The following is a 21,870-nucleotide window of genomic DNA, read 5'->3' on the forward strand; positions in this document are numbered from 1 at the left end:
CTAATCTCTTCAGGTGGTGAGCTAACAAGGAAAACGGTATTCTTGCCCTATATTTGTTGTCCACACCGCTAGGTGAGTGACGTCAAGGTTTAGATAAATATAAGAACGGAATCGGGTTTTCTTCTTAATTACCAACCCGCAGAAAAACTGCCTAAGTATTTAGAAAGACAAAGATACTAACATCTCACCCATAAATGATGGCAAACAGCTAAAAACTTTTCTTGTTAAACCAATTAGCGGTTAGGGCCTGGAATACACGTCCGCACTTGTCTGAGTCTTGCTGTGAACTGGCGAACTCTTCAGCACGAGGCAGATTATAAGAGACGCGCAAGTTGCATGAGCGTCCACACGGGCATCACATGTCACGCTAGTGAATTAAGAAATGTGTCGGGCGCCCTCGATTGAGTAAAATCGTGATGATCCGAGCTCCGTTACACCTGTTTGTATTCTTATTCATCTCATAAAATATACACTGGCAAATCTGTGTGATGAATTACATTAACAAGTGAACCTTTCATTCTGACCCTGCAGTATTATATCTTTGCTCTAAAGCTGTTTTTGTATTGCTAATTTCAATTAATGTCATATCTACAAACATAGTTGTCTTCTCGAAGTGACATGTGTAGGTATTTACATTTTTATCGTTTTCAAAGTAACTACATTACATTATAAATGAAGCGAGAAAACGACGCTCTTAAATTTGGAGATCATGCATGTGATAATAACTGCCAAAACATTTTAGTACATGAGAATGGGTGTGGTAATTGCCCTTTAGGCAATTAATAACAACAGCATCAATGACGCAGTATCTCAATACTGGAAGTTCTAATTTCGATTCCTAGTTTCATATCTTTGCTCTGTCTCTACAATTATCTATATATATATTATTTTTGGTCATATAGTTTGACGTCAATGACAAGAGTCAAATAAGAAGAGGCGAACAACTCGACCATATTCTTGATGCCCGCCTTGACAAAGCTAGGCCTATTGACCTACTGTACGTTACTGTAGACTGTAGTGGTGACTACCATCAAAACTGTGTACACTTCCAAGTATCTAAACAACCCACGTTTTTCCATCTCAATAATTTGTACATGAAGATTTCGTGGATTTATGACTTGGAAAAAATAATGTACTAAGTAGATTACAAGTTTTTAATTGAAAGTGATGGGTGGCCTCCTCCTCCCCCTAATAGCCACCCCAGTTCCTCTCCATGTTAGTATTTTCTTTAAATTCTTTGTATATTTGATGTCAAACATCACAGGTTCAAAAGAAAGCTAGACATACTTCTTATAACCTTATTATATCCTTATAAATAAAACATAACCTTATCCAATTTCTATAGTCTTATCAAAGTTGTGATGCTATGGCCGGCTCCTCTTTTATACATACATACTCCAGTGAAAATAAAATGTGATAGATTGGAATTTTTTTTTTTGGGGGGGGGTTAAAGAAATATACCAAAGAAGCTGTTAATTCATAATGATGCTTCATTCTAGAAATGCACAATATACACTCTATTCCAAATGAATAGTTGTTGTATTATCCCATTAACATTATGTTAAATTTATGGAGTGACAGTTAATATATAAGTTGGAAACTTACTGTACCCTGGCCCAAAACTGCCTGAACACCCCCAGTACAATGCTAATGTGGCTATTACTAAATGAAGGCCTAATATAGGATGCACTAGGCCTAGCCTAAACTTGTAGCCTTCAGCAGCACAACAAAGTGTATACGTAAACTTATCATGACTCTTGCTCTGAAAAACTACCTGAACACCAGAACAATCCTTAAATTGATATTACTAAAACCATGGAGCTATAAACAGACGAAGTCCTAATATAAATTAAATGCAGTACAACAATGTGTATATGGAATTAGTGTGCAATACACTACCAGTACCAGCAGCGTATCTCACAACAGTACAGAAAATTGGTCGTGAGGGTGGCCATTTTCGTATATCTAACATGTAGCTGCCATGAGTCATAGCCAATCTGCTACAAACCAGACTTGGAGGCCGGGCTTAATCATCAAAAACAAGGAAACAAAAAAGTTTTGGAGCGTGTCAAAAAAAGGCTTGTTTGAACTGTTTTTCAGAGTGATTTGGCCAAATTTTGACATAAATCGGTGAAAAAGTCATAGAATGAGATACAATTCTGGAATAAAAAATAGTAACTTTTGTTGGCCTATATGATATATGCTTGCTCTGGAAATTCCACAGAAAAAGAACTGTATGAAGACGCTGAAAAATTTTTAACAGAAGAGAGAGTCCCACTTACTGTTACAATATCTCTATACATTACATGTATTGAGATAAAAATGGAAGCAAATTCACCTCTTTTGTGGTTTGACTGTTGGATTTGTATGGCGTTTCTGTATATTAGTTACAACATCAATCTAGAGAGTCTTGTCTTGGACCAAAGGAATAGCACAATACGGCCCGATTATTTTCTACTCGTATCTTTGACTAATATTTCTGCAGTATTGTCTTTTGTAAATCAACACAAACATTTTATCTATCGTACTTATTGTACTTAAAACAAATCCCGGTCGCGAAATTATTTTTCCCACTTCGACGCGGCCACATGGGCGTGGCTTATGAAATACGTCACAGGCCGGCAAGTTTGTGACTTCGACTTCGAGCTCTTACGTATAGCTCTTTAATAATATACTCAGCTAATATACTCAGCTAATATACTCAGGCCTAAGACATGACTTCATGAGATCCATGATGATGTGCGACTGCTCCTCCCAGTCAATCGGGTCTTATGGAGCTCTTGAGGTAAATTCCATCACAAAATCAAACTGTGTTTGTTTATTAGATGTGTTATGAACCTCCCGTGTCTGGAAAAGTTTGGAAAAGAACCTCCCGTGACAGCAGGGTCTGGAAAAGTTATAAATGAACCTCCCGTGGTATTGATTATTACACTTCATATTACACCAGGTAGGCCCCACTGACCTTTCAATGCTAGAAACCTACAAAGATACATGTATTGTATTGTGCCCCATATTGTTTTATCCATCATTCTAAATTATTTGTTCATTTATAAATTAACCCCCTTTTAAACGGCAGTAAGGAGCCTACGTGCTTTCATCATAAGTTCGTATTGTTACGGACCTGAAATATTCTACCCATTTTATAAAACAGTTGTCACTTGCGTCTGTATTAACTATAACCAGGGAGCTGTTACTGTTAGAGTAGCAGCGCCCTGCTATAACTATGCCCAAATAGCAATGTTCCTCTGTACTATACTATTTATTATACTGGTACGTGTACTAGAATCCCTGACATGTTTGAGAACTTTCAGCACCCAAACAAACACCCGAGAGATATCACTGCATAGTCTGTGACGTGGACCAATAAGCCGTAACAACGACCGATAGTCCACGCCTATTATGCTAATGTGGCCGCGTCGAAGTGGGAAAAATAATTTCGCATCCCGGTCAGTCGAATGAAAAGAAAGGACGCGGAAAGAAATCCATGGTAGTGGAGTTACAAAAATGGCCAAAAACAAGTGGAAGAAAAATGGCGTAATGAATCTCTAGCACAAGAGAGAACGCTTGTTGACAGCCTCACAAACTTGATGTCGACCATGACTAGGTAGCTGCCCAAAGACCACCAACACCAGCAGCGACAGGATGGCCTACAACATTGTCGGCGATGCATGTGATAGTTTCATCGCAGCATGGACAATCACATTTACACCATACCCAACCAGTTTTAACTGCATTACAGAGGTTATCCCAACATTTCCGCATTTGGTTATCCAAATTCGCCACCACCAAAACCATTTGCTCATCCCAATCATTTGCCTGGTGAAACAACTAGGGACCCAAATGCTCCTGGACCCCAGTTGAGATAATTCAAGGACTGACCCAAGATTGTAAGGGGTCTCTGTTCTTGCTATACATTGAGGGAGTGACAAGTAGATTAGTATTTGTTTGGGTCAATATTGTTGTTTTTTCTTGACGAATTTTTTAGAAAACCACTCAACGTTATTTTGTATATTCATACCACAATGTACTTTTACGGTTATTTTCTACTATATGTACCAGTAAAACATACTAACAATCATTCCTTTCATGACTTTTTTTATATGCATGTTTAACTTTAGCGGGGCTACTCCCTTTTACTAAACGACATTTAAGTGTCAACTTCTTCATATGCATAACTGACGTTCATGGAAGTTCGTAAAAGGTCTATATCGTCTTCAACCGTGTCCTTATTACTATCCCTTCACGTCTTCGTAGTTTCTCACTATGTCAAAATTGTCCCCATTCCTCTTGTAGAATTGTGGTTCTCAAATTGACCAGTTTCTAACCAAAAACGGTTGTTCGAACGCATCAATGAGGTGAATGACGTAGCGCAAGCAAATACACAAAACGAGCGACTTGAAGTTAGCACCCCCATTTCTGCAGCAACTACACTCTCGCGTGTACACGCACGGATGATTGCTTATATATTACGTAGACAAGTTCACCGAAAATAAAGAAAATAATTAATCTGTATTCAAACGTGGTATTGGTTGTGATTACTGTAGGAACTGTATGGAGCCGTAGGTTATGTGGCAATCTGCATTTGCGAAGGTGATGTCACGTTATCTACTGTTCAAAGAATGTTTGAAATATCCATTTTAAAGGATCAAGAAATCGTTTCCCTGTGAAACGCAACATATTAGCGGTCTCGTATTTTGAAAACAGTTTTGGAAAGTTATTAATCGTTTTTATGGTAACGTGTAAGGGCTACCAGACAATCCTTTGCAGATAGCATACTGTTGTTTAACTTGGGGAGGGAGAGTCGAAGGGGATAATTATTGGGAACAACAAGAAAAGACAAACAATAAAGGTGAGCGAAAGACGACGTGATACACTTGCAAGTTTTCCCGTGATCCTCGTTGGGGTTAGCACTTATTTACCGCCATTTTGTAAAGTTTCAGAAATGAACTATAAACGCTGCTTAGGAATCATAATGTACCACATACTCTTACATCTGATCCGTAAGGGGATGTACAAAATACTTTTTCTTCAATTAGTTATGCGTAGGCTGCCAGGTGAGATGGTTGTATTTTTAGCCAGCATGAATTGATCCATTAACAGGGGTCGAATGTCCTACACCTACAAAGCCTATCCGATGAGCCGAACTGTCGTAAAATCACACCAAAACCTTCCACCAATACGTTCACCACGAATATTGCTGAACTCTGTATTAAAAAAGAAATTAAGAAATCTTCAACCTTAACTTTGCTCACAATGTGATATTAGAAAGTTCGGAAAAACAAGATGTATGCCCGCTGACTATAGTATCGGGAGTAAAGGCCATACTGTTTAACTGTCATGGACAATTATATGTCTGTAACTCAACACATTCACTATGCAGGTAATATGGACCCGGTCTCCAGAGGCCAGTTAGTTTGTATCGCAGAACTGGTGTCAGTACTTAATGTGTCAGGCTTGAGTGTAGGCATGGATGGATGTTGATCTTAAATTGGTCATAGTATTAGTCATTCTGTCATTAAGATGAAATTTGTATTCGTCAGATTTGAATATTGTGTTTTTCTCAATATTTTCGTGGAGTTTGCATAGGACAGGCACAATTCAGGGCAGGCTTCCAGGAAGTCATCTGAACACAGTGCATATGGTTTCCTATCCCCTTTTTCTTGGGGGGGGGGGCAGGCAAGCTGCCCTTACCAAAAGCCCAGGTGAAGGCATACTGGACGGTAAAATTACTAGTGCTGTATTGGCTAGGGCACTAAAGGTTGATTCAGCTGGCACATTAGTCCTGTATTTGGTAGAAACTTTAAAATCAGAAGCAGTATTTCTTTATGTTTACAGCTATCGCTATTTCCCTAAACAGTAGTGTGGTGTGAAAGTACAGCTACGGTCCCGTCGTGTGCTTTTCTCTCTTTTCGTCTTGAACATGAAAAATGTAGTTTATCTTCATTCCTTCAGGAAGACAGAGCGCGCATCTTGGTCTGAGGAGAGTATGCGCCAAGCAGTGGTGAAGGTGCGTCAAGGCATGGGTGTGAAGAGAGCTGCTCATGAGTTTGGAGTACATGTGACAACTTTGAGACGTAAAGACCAGAGGACAACTTGAGAACATTCGTCCAAGGTTAGGGAGAGGCTCTGTTTTTGGTGATCAATGAACTAGCACTAGATGAGTACTTTTTAAGGATGGAAGCCCTTGGCTTTGGATTATCAAGAAGAGATCTATAATCACTGGCATTCGAATTTGCAGCAAAAATTATTATCAGTCACTTTTTCAACCAAAGACTCGAAGAAAGCATGGCGATACGAAGGGTTTTCTTTCTCGCCATCCAAAGTTATCGGTATGTAAAGCAGAGGGCCTCTCCCGCGCTAGGGCCATAGGCATGTACAAAACCAATGGGATTTTCAAGTCCCTAGAAAATGTCCTCCAAAGGGAAGGGTACTTTCAGGCCCCAGGATTTACAATGTCGATGAAAGTGGTCTTTCTCTGACAAATAGGCCACATTCTACCGTGTCTAGAATGCCCTGGTAATCTTTTAACACTGTACACCCTCACTGGCCCTAATGGCCTTCCTTCATTTTGAGAGCACTTTCCCACAAAGTGGCCCCTGACGCGACCTCAGGGAGGGTGGCGGGTAAACCCTGCCACTCGCCGAGCTCGCCGAGAAGGAAAAATCTAACGCTAACAAAGACTGCTGACGCCTCCAGGCGGAGCCCACCTTGAACAGTCGGGGTGGGGGTCCGCCCTCCGTCACCCCGTAGGCGTGCCTCCCCCTACACTTACAGAGGTCTAATTGAACAAGGGGACGAGGCCCATACTACCTTAGATGGTAAAGAGTAACCTGGTAAACCAAACTAAGGAAACAACACCCACCGATAGACAAGTAGCCGCAGGCGACCCAGGGGGTGGCGATGTCTATCGACGAAACGCGAGGAGTCATGAGTCAGGTCGAACGACCGTTCCCCCGTCCGGCTGCGTCCCACCTCCCTCGGGGGAGGGTGGCGGGAAATGGAGACAGGTAAGTGGGTCACTCGTAAAAATATAAACCAGTAAGTTTTATAATATTTACTTCGTTCCCCACTTACCTGTCTCCCCACAACCTATGCACCGAGTGGCACTGCCAGATGGTGGGAGGCCCGAGGGGTGGGACCCCCGGAGCTCGTATCATCGAGCGACCAAAGCCAAATCGGCCTGTGATATGTCCGATAAGTAGCAGGCGACGGAGCGATTGGAGTCTTCCACGCCGTCGTCTTGCAGATGTCCACTATTGGAAAGCCTGCGAACAGGGCTGTAGAAGCAGTGAAACCCCTGCTGTTGTGAGCCATGGATCTGCCTGGACCTGTAGCCAGAGGGCGGATGGCTTCCACCAAACAGCGGGACAAGGTATCCTCCCAGGCTGCTGAGTGGGGCACTCTGGGGCACTTTCATGTACCACCCTATGTGATCATGAAAGGGAAAAGGAAGAAGGATGAGTATATGCAGATGGTTTGCCTCCTGGATCAAAGCTGAACTTGTCAGTTTATGATCGAAGTTACATTAACACTGAATTGTTTGTGGATTCGCTGAAGTTTTTCAGGGGTCATGCAGTAACAGGAAAGGTGGTGTTGATCATTGATGGCCATGCACTACATGTGAAAAGTGTGCAAGTGATAGATTACTGTATCCAGAATCACATTGTTCTTATTTGCCTCCCATCGCACACTACAAAATAAATTCAGCCAATGGACAGGTCAGTGTTGGAGCCATTGAAAGTGCATTATGATTATGCTACAAACAATTGGATGAAGCGCACACCTGGGGCTTCCATTACGAAGTACAGATTTCGAGCTTTATTGAACCAGGGATGGGGTTAAAGTGCAACTGTTACCAATGCAGTGAAGGGATCCGAGGCTTGTTGAATTTATCCTTACAATCCACAACGAATACATGAGGCATTTCCACCATCAGAAACCTCAGAGAGAGCTACAGAGCTTGCTGGGGATTATGAAGAGCCCTCAGTAGGAGATAAAGAAAGTGCATCTGCTGAATCATCTCTGAAGGAAAGAGAGAGCAATCTCCCTCAAGATAGAAGCAGCGACGTAGCTGGGCCATTGAATTCCTCCTTCGAATATATTTTCCCTTCAGCAGTTTATGAAAGAGCATCCAAGAGCAGAACGAAGCAGCACCGACTACAACTTTGGAAGAGCTCCGTCAACATGGAGCAGAATCAGACAGGCAGGGGAATCTCACAACAAATGCATCATTAAGTGGGGAAAAAGGGAAAGAGCAAAGCCCCCCAAAAAATACCCTATTATTCCCTGCATGTCGACATTTTAATATAGTGAAGCATATAGCTTGAAAAGTAACTAAAGAGTCATTATTTAGGCAAGTCAGCCTTTAGAGTTGAGAAAACTATGGGGTCCATATTATCTGCACATGCAGTTAATACGGACCCATTTGGCCTTTGACCCTTGTCAAAATTGGCTTAGATATTCTATCCATACCCATGGTTTGATGCGCTCTGTTGTAATGTATCTTATTCTAAGAGAAGATAGAGGTTGATTTCATATGCATAATTTTTTTAGCTAAAGGGCCCCCAACCATACCGTAGTAGAAATTCCAGTAAAACCCAGTTAAAAAATCAAGTAGGTTCTACTAGGTCCAACTATGTTTAACTGGTTTTTAACTGTTTAACTGGGTCTTACTGGGTTCCAACTGGGCTATGCTGTACATGAGCTAGGTTGAACTGGGTTTACGCAATGTTCAACTGGGTTTGTTCAGGCCCAACTGAAATTTTAACTATGTTTGAACTTGCCCAACTGGGTTTGAACTATGTTGACTGGTGAACTTGCCCTGTTGGGGTTGAACTAGGTTTCACACTGGCCCAACTGGGTGTGAACTGTTTTCTAGTGAACTGAGCCAGCTGGGGTTTAACTACGTTTCACTGGTTTGCACAGGCCTAACTGGGTTTGAACTGTGTTTACTGGTGAACTTGCCCTGTTGTGATTGAACTAGGTTTCACACTGGCCCAACTGGGTTTGAACTATGTTGACCGGTGAACTTGCCCGGCTGGGTTGAACTAGGTTTCACTGGTTTTGCACTGGCCCAACTGGGTTTAGACTGTTGACTTGTGAACCTGCCTAGCTGGGGTTGAACAAGGGTTCACTGGTTTTGCACAGGTTTGAAGTAGGCTGTTGGTTTTTACAGGTTTTTAATGAAGATATACAACTAAAACTAGGATAGAATGGCTTTATGTTAATAACAGGAACCAATTAATTGACAGTATATACAGGTAGCTAGTGACATTTCCCAATGCCAATGCCCTGGTCCTCATCTAAGAACTTGTAATGATGTATTACCAATAAAATACTGATAGTTATTTACCTCCCACATAAAAGGATAAAAAATAAACAAAACACACAGTGCATTCAATTTATAATATAGTTTTATTCTTTATCATGCAAAATCGTTGATATGCTGTTTTATATATTTGAACATTGTAATATCTTAATAAGTTGAAAAAAGTAATACTCCATGTTCAAACTGTATCGCATGAAGTATTAAGGTAATTTTGATGAGGAAGATATAGAAGTCAAAGTAGGATAGATTGGCTTAATGGTAAGATGAGGAACCAGTTAATTCACCGATACAGTATATACAGGTAGTGACATAATCCAATGTCCTAGTTCTAATCTAACAACTTGTAATAGAGTACTGATAGTTACCTCCCCCATGAAATGATAAAAAATTATACAAACAAAACACAGTGTATTAGCTTATAATATAGATTTATTCTATATTATATAATATATATAATCATTGATATAATGTATTATATATTTGCACATTGTAATATCATAATACAGTGTAAGATGGAAAAAGTAATATTCCATGTCCAAACTATATATTGCATGAAGTATAAAGAAATTGCATTGTTGCATTCACAAATGTTTAACAATTAAAGGCTGCAGCATCAGGTACCCCTAAATGAATTATCCCCATGACTTTCATGGTTGAGTGAATCCCTGTAGATTGCAACTTTCTAGCTGAACAGCTGTCATTGCACTGCACTGACCACAGGTAAATTATGTACAGTAACTCTTTCTGGCCCAAAACATGTGAACAAAAGCCTGCTCATGGATTGTTCTACCCAGGGTTTCATTACACATAAAAAAGAAGGCCAAGGCCCCCATTTTATTGCGTGTCTTAGCATGTGTATTGTATATGATTGATATAATTAATAGTTGCTAACTCTCTGTTCTTAATCATAAGTAACAATGTTGTTGAGTTGACATAATTAAGCCACATAGCTGGCTGGGAAACATGTGAAACTCCTCTCGCCAACATCAACTAAAAAACAACTTCCACACAGTTAAGTTGCTGCAATTGCTGAGACATTTTCAGAAAGATGTGCACACAACTTTATGTGGAAAACACCGGTATTGTTTTGCGGCTCTTGAAAACCATTATCTGGGACAAAGTGCATTATTTTATACAAAATAATGCATTCATTTTGTACACATAACACTTTTTGGATCCTTCCAACCTGTCCATTTGACAGGTAAAACATTGTGCAGTTAAGCATTTTGCTCAGCATTACTTAATAGCTGAACGCCATATAATTCCACTGAATCCATAAATTCTGTTGGTTTGAGCTTTCGCGGAGAAAGCATTTCCTTACATAAGGCTTTCATTCTGTCGGATACCGTATAATTTGCTGCAAACAATGGCAGAGCCCTTACAAGGAAAAACTTGTACATGGCTTGTAGCATTATACCCCTTATTGCCCTTTACGACATTCTTGATTTCTCCATTTGCTGTTTCAAAAGGGAAACATGAATGCGTCCAAAGAGGTTCCCACATTTTGACACTTTTTGCAAGATGGACTAATGAGTGGACATTGGAAGTCATTGCTTTTTCCCCATAAAGCAACTGCATATGACCTACAAAATTAAACAATAAAATATAAGCTGTATTGACATCTTCTGGACTAAGGTACTTTTGAAGTAAGATGTAGCAACCCTGAACAAGTGCGTAGAAGTGTCTCAAATACTGCTCTGGTAAAACACCATGCAAGCATGGGATGGAAAAATAAAATAACCAGTTGTAGCACTCAATGGCTTTCCAGTGTTTCCTTTCTGTAATTGGTCGTGGTATACGAGACACAAATGATGGAACCTTTATTGATTTGAGAATTTTATCAAGCCTATTCAAAACATTTGGTTGACCAATATAATAGACACTGTTTGCTGGGCTACTAAACCAAAGTTCAGCAAGTTGTCTTGCTACATGAAGGAGAAGGCAGTGCATGAAATCAGGAGGGAAACCCCAGACTAATGGAAACTTTGGCAAATTTATTACAGGTGTTGGACCTTTAACACCACGTATGATGCGACCTTCATCTAAAGCCTTGATCATGTCTTCCAGCACTTCATCATCACATCGCTCAGCATGATCACAAACATCAACAGGGTAACTTGACCACTGTTCTCTACTGTTCGCCCTGGATGATAACATGAACCACAGCCCATGTATCCATTAAAGCTGCCCTGCCAGGGGCATCAGCACAACAACAAATTCCGTAGAATTTTCTTCTAATTATTTCACCCTCATTTTCCCACTGAACACCATCACCAGCCAAAATTCTTGCTTCTGTTACAAACTTTCCTAAAAGTATATTCATACGAGGCCCTTTTTGCCCGAACCATACACCAGCAAGCAGTAAATTTTTCATTCTTAAACTTGCTGGAAGCTCATTAATCATGATATAGATTGGCCAGAGGGAGTACCTTGCAGACTTGAACACTGGCATTCCATCTGTATTAAAAGTGTATGTGAAGTTATTTGAAAAATTCTGTACTTCTTGAAGATTTTTGTAAATTTGACCATCAAAAATATCTTACAAATTTCCTTCCTGTTTCTTATGTCTGTTGTACCTATAAGCCAGATTCACTGTTATGTCCTCCCTTTCAAGTAAAGTCTTTATCTGATGCTTCAGACTAGATGTAATGAAAAAGTTACTATTTTGCATGTTTCCAACATTGCAATCTCTCTGACAATGTGGGCAAGAGGCAACACCTACATTTATGCCTTGCCAGGTTCTAACAAAGCTCAAACAATAACTGCAATAAAAATGAAATCAAAAATTCAAACAAATGCTTTTAAATAACTTCTCAAATATATTTTGATGCTGGTATAACAACTCTTCCTAATATGCTATTAATAATATGCAGAAGATCCACCATGGCAGCTGTAGACAGACAATGCCGCATCACAATAGTCATGACCATAAGGATTACCTCAGCCTTTCTTACTTGCGATCCCTGGAAAAGTGGTTCATTCAGTGTCTCATCTGCCTGGAATGCTGCTTCATCATCTGCTGGGACATCACTATCTGTCTCTGAAGAGGATGAGGGGCTGCTGGGTTCTTCAGATGGTGGACCTGAATCATCACTCTCCCTTTCAACTGTCGAGTCAGCTGCTGCAGTGTTTCCAGAACAATTCCCTTCAGAAGCAGATGAAGAAACGTGATATTTATATATATATAGATGTAGATATGTAGATATGTATGTAGGCAGGCAGGCAGGCAGGCGGAGAGAAGTATGGCAATTGATATAAGGCCAAGCGAATGTGGCACAGAGTACAACACTGCAAAACTAATTAAAAGTAGCCGCTTCATTTTTTTTTAAATCACCACGGTAGCAATCTTACTTTCATTATCCTGCATCAGGAACAATTTTGTCTGCACCAGAACCCAATGATCCTTGACATGGGACAGTTAGTTTGTATGCCTACAGGATATATGTATGCCTATTTACAGGTAATTACGAATACAAGTCACTTATAATGAAGTTCACCGTAAATTAGTTCGCTGCAGGTAGACTTCTCCACAGGCAATGTTTGCTGCACCTACACGACAGTATGGTATCATTTTGGCATTCTAATACGTCATTTTTTTTATTTGGGTTTGCTGAGGCAATTTGGTTCATTTGAAGGGGGAATAAATGTCTAAAAGCCTTTTCATGTGAAATAAGTTACATGGTAGGTCCTAAGCATAACACTTGGGTCTGGACCTAATAAATATTGGAGAATTCGGACATACAGTATTAATATCTTATTAAGTTTTCTTACCATTTCACCGTAACTGCTATGGCATCATCGTTAGGTCTACCATCTTTACTGGAAGTGGAACAGTTGAAACCTGTGGACCAATTGTTTTCTAATTGTCCCTTCTTGCGAGTCTTGCTGCCTTTTTTATAACGATTCGGGGTCCTCCTAGGAATGGTTGGTTCTTCATCACTAGAATTTTGAGGTTCTAACAGAAACATTGTTCCTTTTCCTTTCTCGATTTCGATCCATTTGTCTAGGGCCTACAGCGATATCCAAGATTCGAACTTGTCAATATTTCTTGTGCATACCGAGACCAGCCTAGCCTAGAATTAGGCTAGTATGAGTCCAACGGAGTTCGCTAGGTACATTTAATGGACGCCTGTATGTAAAAAAATGTGCACGTTGTATAAAGACTCTCCCCGTACTACCGGCTAGGCTAGGGTTACACGTTTAGCAGTATATACATGTACAGTATCGTACCAATGTCCAAACAATGTCAATACGACGCAAAAAACCGTATTACAGTTCAATAAAAGTATAGATAGATGTTGTATTTACATAACTGCACGTAGATGAGATAACTTCTCGAAGAAAGTAGGAAAATAATAAACCTATAGCCGACCAGGCAAGAATCGCAATTCAGATGAAAAATACAAAAGACTGCTTTTATTTTAGGCGTAATTGTATCGGGAATGTTATTATGAAAGTTCGTAAGCAGTAACCGTATCGTAATATATTGAAACTGCTAAATTAGCAACTTATGAGGGGGGTAAAATAAATGTTGGTCATCTTTATCAGAGTTTTGATTGAACGATTTAACTATTGTACCGTATTAAATAAAAATAAAATATGTTACTGTAATTATGTTATACTTTTGAACAATTGCTAGGCAAAATGCCTTCCTAGTGCAGAATGGTATGATCCGACTGAATTTGCACTTTGACATTAGTTTTGCGTCAGCGCTAAAGTTATAAATTTCGAAACCGCAAGCACACGCTAACAGAAGCCTCGCAGAGTCGCATTTGTAACAGATTTTATCAACAATTTAAAATTATTACCGCGGCTGAGTTCCCTTGTTTGTGATCTTTATATTATTGACACATACTTGTAACGTTATAATTGATTTTACACGTGCTTTTTAACATCAATATTTGAATTGAACTGAAACTTGATAGTGGCCTAGGACTATTGTATAGGCTAGTCCTAACAAACCTGTTTCCTAATACTACATTCACTAACGTTAGACATAACCTAACGTTATAGTTGCCTAGCTTATTGGGGCCTAGCTTAGGCATAATGGCAATTTCTTATGCATACATTAGGTATCTTAAAGATCAGGAACATGAAATTGTGAATGTAAATCACATTAACAACTTTCACCCGGAGCATGATCTAGACTTTATACCTAATAAAGCATATATGGTACAATGGCTGGCAATTGACAGCGACGATGAAACAGAGATGGATTCCAACTTACAGGACCCGTACAAGGCACAAATTTTATTGTTGGCAGGTAAGTTATATTTGTACTTCTTCAAACTGTTGGCTATATCGATATGCATATAGGCTATTGTGTCCAATGCAATTTACATAGTATATTTAACTGTTGTTAATTTGCCTCTTTTGTTTGTGCACCTACACTAGTTAATCCATATCACCATAGCTGAACACCAGATGGTAACAGCCTCGGTCAACATAGCATAATTAGCTTAACATATAAAGAGTGTTGACAAGTAAAGAGGCTTTAACTAAAACGGTAACCCACACAGGGAATATGTTTGTGGATAAATATTTTGTCGCTTAACTTATGCAAGTTTGAACAATGTACTTTAACCAGTACATTTGGAATTTCATTGAAGAAGGCAGGTGGAGGGGAGGGGTGTGGGTGTTAGCAGGGGGTAAATAATGGCTAGAGAATTACTGGGTGGATATTTAGGTTTTATTTTTCCAATTTCCTCCCCCCCCCCCTCCGATATGACAACCCTGCTTACCATTTGATCCATCCACTAAATAGTCACATTCTTTGTTTTTGTTTACAGCTTCAAGAAAGGAGCTAGAGAAGAAGTTAGAAGGCACACGTGTCAAAGTGTTAAAAGTCTTTGACACATCAGTGGAGGACTCCTCTGAAGATGAAAGTACTTCGTCATCTTTACGACAGGAAATGTGCTTTTTATGTGACCCGTCATACGGGATACAAAACGTCACGGCCAAACGGCACTTCCAAACCATCCCATTCTTACAAACGAACCTCAGGTCAAGCGAGCCAAAAAAAGTACATACGCTCACCGACCTGCAGAGACAAAACGCCCAACCCCCCACTGAAATATTAAAAAACTACAAAAGGACGACCAGCACGCAGCGAAACAAAACACCCTTCCCCAGCACACCACCGTCCAAAAAAGGCAGCCCTAGATAGACGGCGAAAATCGCCTTCAACCTGAAGGCGAATGTCAGACTTAACCGCCTCCAGGACTGCCTGCCAACTGGCAAATTTCCCCCTAAAAACAACATCACATCTATTCCTCCAAATAAGTTTTTTTACAACAGAACAAACATAAATAATACGCTGCAACACAGCAACGGAACAAACTGGAGGATCTAATCCATACAAAACAAAACCCTGTCCTTACGACAGGAAATGTTAGATTCAGGGAAAGCAAGGGTAAATATTTTATTGTTCAATGTCTTGTTTATGAGACGCTACAATAAGTACATTCTCTTTGGCCACATTTGCAATGCTATTAGAGTTGCTGGGATTAGAAGAGATTTCATAGTTCAACATTTATTGTTTTGCCTATAATTAATATTTGAAGGTTTTAGCAACTTAGTAAGCTGCTAAAGCCCAATGATTCATTTATCCCCAGGAATCACACAACGTAAGGTAACCCACTTAGTTCCATTCCCTGTACAATCAAATTCTGAGATTTGCCAGAACCATGTTTTGCATAACTTGGTTAGAAAAGTCTTCTATGCATTATCTTTGTACATTATTTTGGCCTTCCCCTAGCTGTACCTGTATGGAAGTTCAAGAGGGACTTTAATCTGTTTAAATGTTTCTTAATAAATAACAGATATGAACTTATAGAAAGAAGTGTCTGATAACTAAATGCAGATTGGTGGCCCACTGTGTGCTTACCAAAAGTTTACATGTACACTCTCATGGTCTTTAATATTCACAACACTGCCTAAAATACAAATTGTATGTGTTAATATAGAGTGATAGATATGTGAATGTGCTGTTCGAAGTACTATTAAAAAAGGCCTAAACAATATTTTGGTCTTTGGTCTACCACATTTATGCGACAATCAAAATATATTTTATTTGAAACAATGGCACTTGATGGGAACATTTGAAATTATTATTATCCACATGTAGAAATATCATATATATGCTATTAACACTTGTAATCAAAATTATAAAGTTGATTTAGCTGATAAATTCTAATTTCGAATCCATTGTTTTTTTAGAAAGAGGAAAAAAAGAAAAACAAAAAGCTATGAGCAGCTCTCTTAAGAAATTGCTGTCAGAACGGCTTGAGTGCCGAAAAAGGAGTGCTGTTTTTGGAGACGAACCAGAAATGAAGAGGAAATGCCATGGTCTGGAGATGAAAAACCAAGAGCTGATGACAAGAAACAAGGAACTGGGGGCAAAGATGAAAGAAGTGCAAGATTTGAACATCCGACTGCAGAGAGCACTGTTGGAAAAACTGAGCTGCCCACATTGTGAAAAGAAAGGTAGTATTGCTTTATTAATTTGTAAGTTCCCACTTATTTAATGCAAATAACAGGTTGATTTAGACATAGGTTTTCAATTTAAGATGTCACCATCAAAAGAGGCTCACAGATATTTAAAAATTTACGCAATTGCCTTGATCGTTGTTTTAAACATGGCGTGTCCTATTGGCATAATGATATACTTTGCGAAAGTTATTAGTGAAGTATACAGCATACACGTTTATGCTACAAATGTGAGGATGCCCTACACTGAACATTATGAACATTAAACTATCGATCTAATTTCAAGTAAGGCTTAATTTGTACACTATAGATCTACTGTTAAAAAAATTAACAACTTTTTGATAGTGTGTTGTTATATTGTGTAGATAACACCATGATCAGCACCCATAAATCTATTAAAATATCAATTAAATATAAATATTTTTTTTTATTATTTTCCCTCATCAGATGTCAAGGATCCACCAAATTCCAAGGAAGTACCAACCAGGCACACCACCATTCCACCATCTTCACCTGAAATTGTCCCTGAAGAGGAACCTTGTGGGATGGAAAGAAGTGATGGCCCCTCTAAGTACAAAACCACTGGTGGTAAGGTAATGCCAAAATTTGTAAGCATCATTAAGGCAGAATGAAACACTTATTATTCTTCCTCTGGAAAAAAAGTGATCATGTACTGTATAACTATTGTTAGAGTTTGAAAGGCCTACACACAAAGCATGCTTGTGCACGTCAGTATGGTCAGTGAGTCAGATAACTACACCAAACAATCACAATCAAACTAGTTCTGTGCATTTCCGGTTCATTGGTTAACCAGTCGAGAAAACCAGTTGCATTATGTTGCCCCATGTACTATACGCCTTGTAGCAACAAATGCAGTGGTAAGATAGCACTAGTTGCGTGGTTTAACTGTCGGCCCACACTTCATGCAATGTAGCATTTTACGAACCTAATTCTTATGTAATTTCTGGTGATTTGATTTCAAAGCAAATATCAACACGTTTATCAATAATAATTTCAGAGGTCACCGGAGTACAAACACAAACAATGCAAAAGGTTTTTTTTCTCCAAAGCTCAGCCGAACAAAACTGCTTATCCTGAAATGAAAATGAACTGAAAAATAAGTGTATTTTTTAAAGAGTGAAGACTATTTTGTTTCATGTTTTTTGGCAGGTTCACATTGGACAAAATGGAGATGCTTCAACTGCAAAATAAAAATTATGTTTTTGTCAAGAATCTGGCCGTGGCAATTTGGGGGTCTGACAAACTAAAAGACAAGTCCGTCGATGGGAAAGCTTGCAACCGCTTTAAAGGGAATGCTGCGAAGCCACCTCTAAGCCCAGTGAAGTTGGACACTATGAAAGGTAAGTGAAAACGGTTAGTCACATTGGAGTTATATTATATATTCAAGCAATCTGGGAGTCATTTGTTGGAAAATAAATGTTGTGGTACACTACGTGCAAAACTTTGGTGTCGGTCCACCCCCACTGACCATTGTTTAGCTACAACTCTGCCAATACTTATCATAAAATAAGAGGTTTTGAACTTAAATACCCACTGTCTTTATTTTTGGCTAGGCAAAACACTAACATGCAATTTTGAGCAAGTATGCATGAGTCAAAATGCCAACCAGCAACCTGCCATACATACACATATATATATGTGCAACATCTCAAATATTCCATTTCAAATCTGGTGCATAAATAATATTACAGAAATAAACAAACCTGTGGTTATCCTAGCTAGCTTGATGATTATAAATGTTAAGGTGGATGTTATCCATTATCACTAACATAATTTCTTTGTTGTATAAAGCAATGATAACTTTAGTGAAAAATTTCTAATAATATTGCACTGTTTTTGAACCATGAGTTAAACAAGCAATAAAAATGTTGATACATGCATGTCTAACATGTACTGAGATGCATTACTTGCCAACATAGTGGCACTCTGCTTAGTGTAAATATCTACTCTGGCAGCCCTGGGACCCACATCTCACTAATCCAAACTTGGGAGCTATGATGTATGTATTACATATATATATATATTATAAAGAAATATAAGTTTATGTTTGTACTAGTACAATCGTATATATATTTTTACAGCTGTAAACAATTTGGATTAATCAATCATGAACATCTGGTTGACACCATCTGTTTTTTCTTTCCTTTTATAGCATGCTATGAAGATCGGTTGGAGAGGCAGAACCTTTCTAAGGAGGAATTTGACATCGAGCAAAAGAAGTTTAAAAAATTTCTAACAGAAAAAATAATGGATTTGAACAGGACACAAAGGAAAAAGGACCAATAAAAACAAAGTCTGACATGCTAGAATATCTAGGGAGGGGAGGGGAGGGGAGGGGAGGGGGGATGGATGGATGTTTTAGCTCCTTTTGAGATGTTCACCTTGCCACGATGGTGTGCTTTAACTTAAATTATATATACATTTGCTTTTGGGACCAGAGTATATCTTGTAAAAAACTGTTACACTCCATTCACATGTTTAATCTTTAAGTACCTTTTTTCAAATTCACACTATAGGATTATTAATTTCATAACTCATACTTCAGATTCCTGTCAGTATATTTCACTTTGCCTATTTGTTAATTTTTATTTCACCTTGCCGTTTATTTTATTTGTATTTCTTAAATAAGTTATCAACTTTCTCACAATGTCATGTCTTTCTCACTTATGTATTTCATAACTTACATTTCCTCAGATTCCTGCCAGTATATTTCACCTTGCCTTTTATGTTATTTGTATTTTTTTAAATAGGTTTCAGCAAATTGTACTCCTCAATGTCATGTTTTTTTTTAAATTGTGGTAGGTTTCACATTTTCTAATATATTTAATTCTACAAACAACATATGTTGGCATCCTTCTATTCATGAATTTAAGCTTATCTATTCAATTGTCATATGTAATACTGAGCTCTTTTACCAAATAACCTTTAAATTTAAACCCTTAGGGGGATCCCAACCGGGTCGAGTATTGGACCAGTTGAGAATCCCAGTTCAAAATATTAGTAGTAAAACATAGTTGACCCAGTTAAACATAGTTGACCCAGTAAAACATAGTTGACCCAGTAAAACAGTTGGACCCAGTTAAACATAGTTGAACCAGTTGGACCCAGTAAAACATAGTTGAACCAGTTGGACCCAGTTAAACATAGTTGAAACAGTTGGGAACCCCAGTTCACCCATTTCAACCTAGTTGAAATTTGGGGCAATTTCTGTATAGAAAATTCCAGTTCAACCCAGTTCAAAATTTCAACTGCAATTTGTAAACTACTAAAAAAAATACACTGTTGGTAGAATTTCTTCTTCGCAGCTTACCAAATTGCACTTTTAACATTAAATCCAATCAGGATGCAAGGAGGATGACGTGTTGGGAGAAATCGCTTTTAGAAAAAAGGACATGTAATAAAAAGGGGTTAATATATTGTTTTTTACGTGATCCGCCATGCGGGATACAAAACGTCACGGCCAAACGGCACTACCGAACCATCCCATTATGAAAAACGAAACTCAGGTCAAGCGAGCCAAAAAAAAACAACATACGCTCGCCGACCTGCAGCGACAAAAAAAACGCCCAACACCCCCCACTGAAACATTCAAAAAACTACAAAAGGACGACCCGCACGCAGCGAAAGGAAAAACCACTCCCCAGCACACCACCGTCCAAAAAAGGCAGCTCCAGATAAACGGCGAAAATCGCCTTCAATTTGAAGGCGAATGTCAGACTTCACCGCCTCCAGGACTGCCTGGCGACCTTCCCCCTAAAAACCACATCACATCTATTCCGCCAAACATGTTTTTTTACAATAGAGCAAACAAAAATAATGCGATGCAATACAGCAACCGAACAAAGTGGAGGGTCTACCCCATATAATATAAAGCCCTGTCCTACCGACCATGAACCTTCTCCCGTTACACGGTCGGTCCAGGTCTGGAACCACTCCCATAAGTTTAAACCAAAGCAACAATGCCAAAAAACATGAGCGGTACTCTCTAAGCTGTCACAGCCGGTCCTTGGGCACAGTCCATCACCCAATCGCCAATGATACCTTTTAAGGTTGGTCACCAAAGCACCGTATGCAATTCTCCATGCAAGATCACGGAGCCTGCAACCATTCAGCCTCGAATGCACCGAACGCCATACTTCGGCAGAATGACGTCCCTGTACAAAAATTGCATTCAAGGCCCTATCCCGCAACGAACTGTGAACGAGGGCCGGCTGTGACAGGTCAACAGGGGGCAACTCAATCAGAGCGGAGCAAATGACAGGCACCACCCTGTTTGGAGTACTACTATGCGGTTCTCTGTTGCTAAACAGCGCCGGGACCCATCGACGCAGGTGCAATCCGCCCCAAAAACGTACAAAATATGAACAAGGCAACCCTTGGTCAGTCACCGCTACAAACAATTGCTTAAAAACAAAGAGGTTAATTTACTTCCCACATGAACCACCCTTAGTCCCCCCTTCTCCAGTTTTTGGTACAATACCGCCCTCTTGACCAGCTTTGTACCACCTGACCAAATGAATGAAAATATCGCTTTCTCCAACCGCACCAGGACGCGACGCGGAATTGGATACACCGCGCCCGGGTACCACAAGATGGGCGAAACAAAGCGAATAATAACGGTGACTTTCCCCAAGATCGAAAGCCAGCGGGTGCCAAAAGTTTCGAGCCTGCTCTGAAATACCTCAGCCCTCTCGTTCCAGGTGACATCACAAGGTGCATCGTAGCCGAACCATATACAATTAATTTTGATATTCTGATCCGACCACGACGCACCGAATGGTAAGTCTCTGTATCTCCAGCTACCAAGACCCTTTGTCTTTTCCGGATTCAACTTCGCCCCGGTAGCTCTCTCAAAGATAGATAAATCCTGCGAGAGGGCACGAAAGGAGCCCAGACTCGAGACAACACACGTGACGTCATCAGCATATTAAATGCATTTCACTTTGGCACCCCCTGGCACAAGGAATGGGGCAACTCTGGAGTCCCTTTCCAAAAGACGAGAGAGCGTCTCGCTAAACAAAACAAAGTAATGG

General features: G+C 39.5%; 1 protein-coding gene across 1 annotated transcript; it reads left to right on the forward strand.

Annotated features, from left to right (window-relative positions):
- The first annotated feature begins 16,561 nt into the window (after window positions 1-16,561).
- Window positions 16,562-19,101, forward strand: LOC139984439 (uncharacterized). Its single transcript, XM_071998353.1, has 4 exons — window positions 16,562-16,813; window positions 17,264-17,409; window positions 17,987-18,177; window positions 18,990-19,101. Exons 1-3 carry the CDS (start codon window positions 16,576-16,578, stop codon window positions 18,026-18,028), a joined length of 426 nt encoding a protein of 141 aa, XP_071854454.1. The 5' UTR covers window positions 16,562-16,575; the 3' UTR covers window positions 18,029-18,177; window positions 18,990-19,101.
- Window positions 19,102-21,870: the final 2,769 nt, after the last annotated feature.

This window comes from Apostichopus japonicus, chromosome 17 (genome assembly GCF_037975245.1).
Source record: "Apostichopus japonicus isolate 1M-3 chromosome 17, ASM3797524v1, whole genome shotgun sequence".
NCBI classification, from domain to species: Eukaryota; Metazoa; Echinodermata; class Holothuroidea; order Aspidochirotida; family Stichopodidae; genus Apostichopus; species Apostichopus japonicus.

What these genes read in the sequence shown, in the direction of transcription:
- LOC139984439 (XM_071998353.1), top strand. Translation starts at nt 16,576, where the DNA reads ATGAGCAGCTCTCTTAAGAAATTGCTGTCAGAACGGCTTGAGTGCCGA. An exon ending in CCCACATTGTGAAAAGAAAG is followed by an intron (nt 16,814 to 17,263) that starts GTAGTATTGCTT and finishes TTCCCTCATCAG; the next exon opens with ATGTCAAGGATCCACCAAAT. An exon ending in ACAAAACCACTGGTGGTAAG is followed by an intron (nt 17,410 to 17,986) that starts GTAATGCCAAAA and finishes GTTTTTTGGCAG; the next exon opens with GTTCACATTGGACAAAATGG.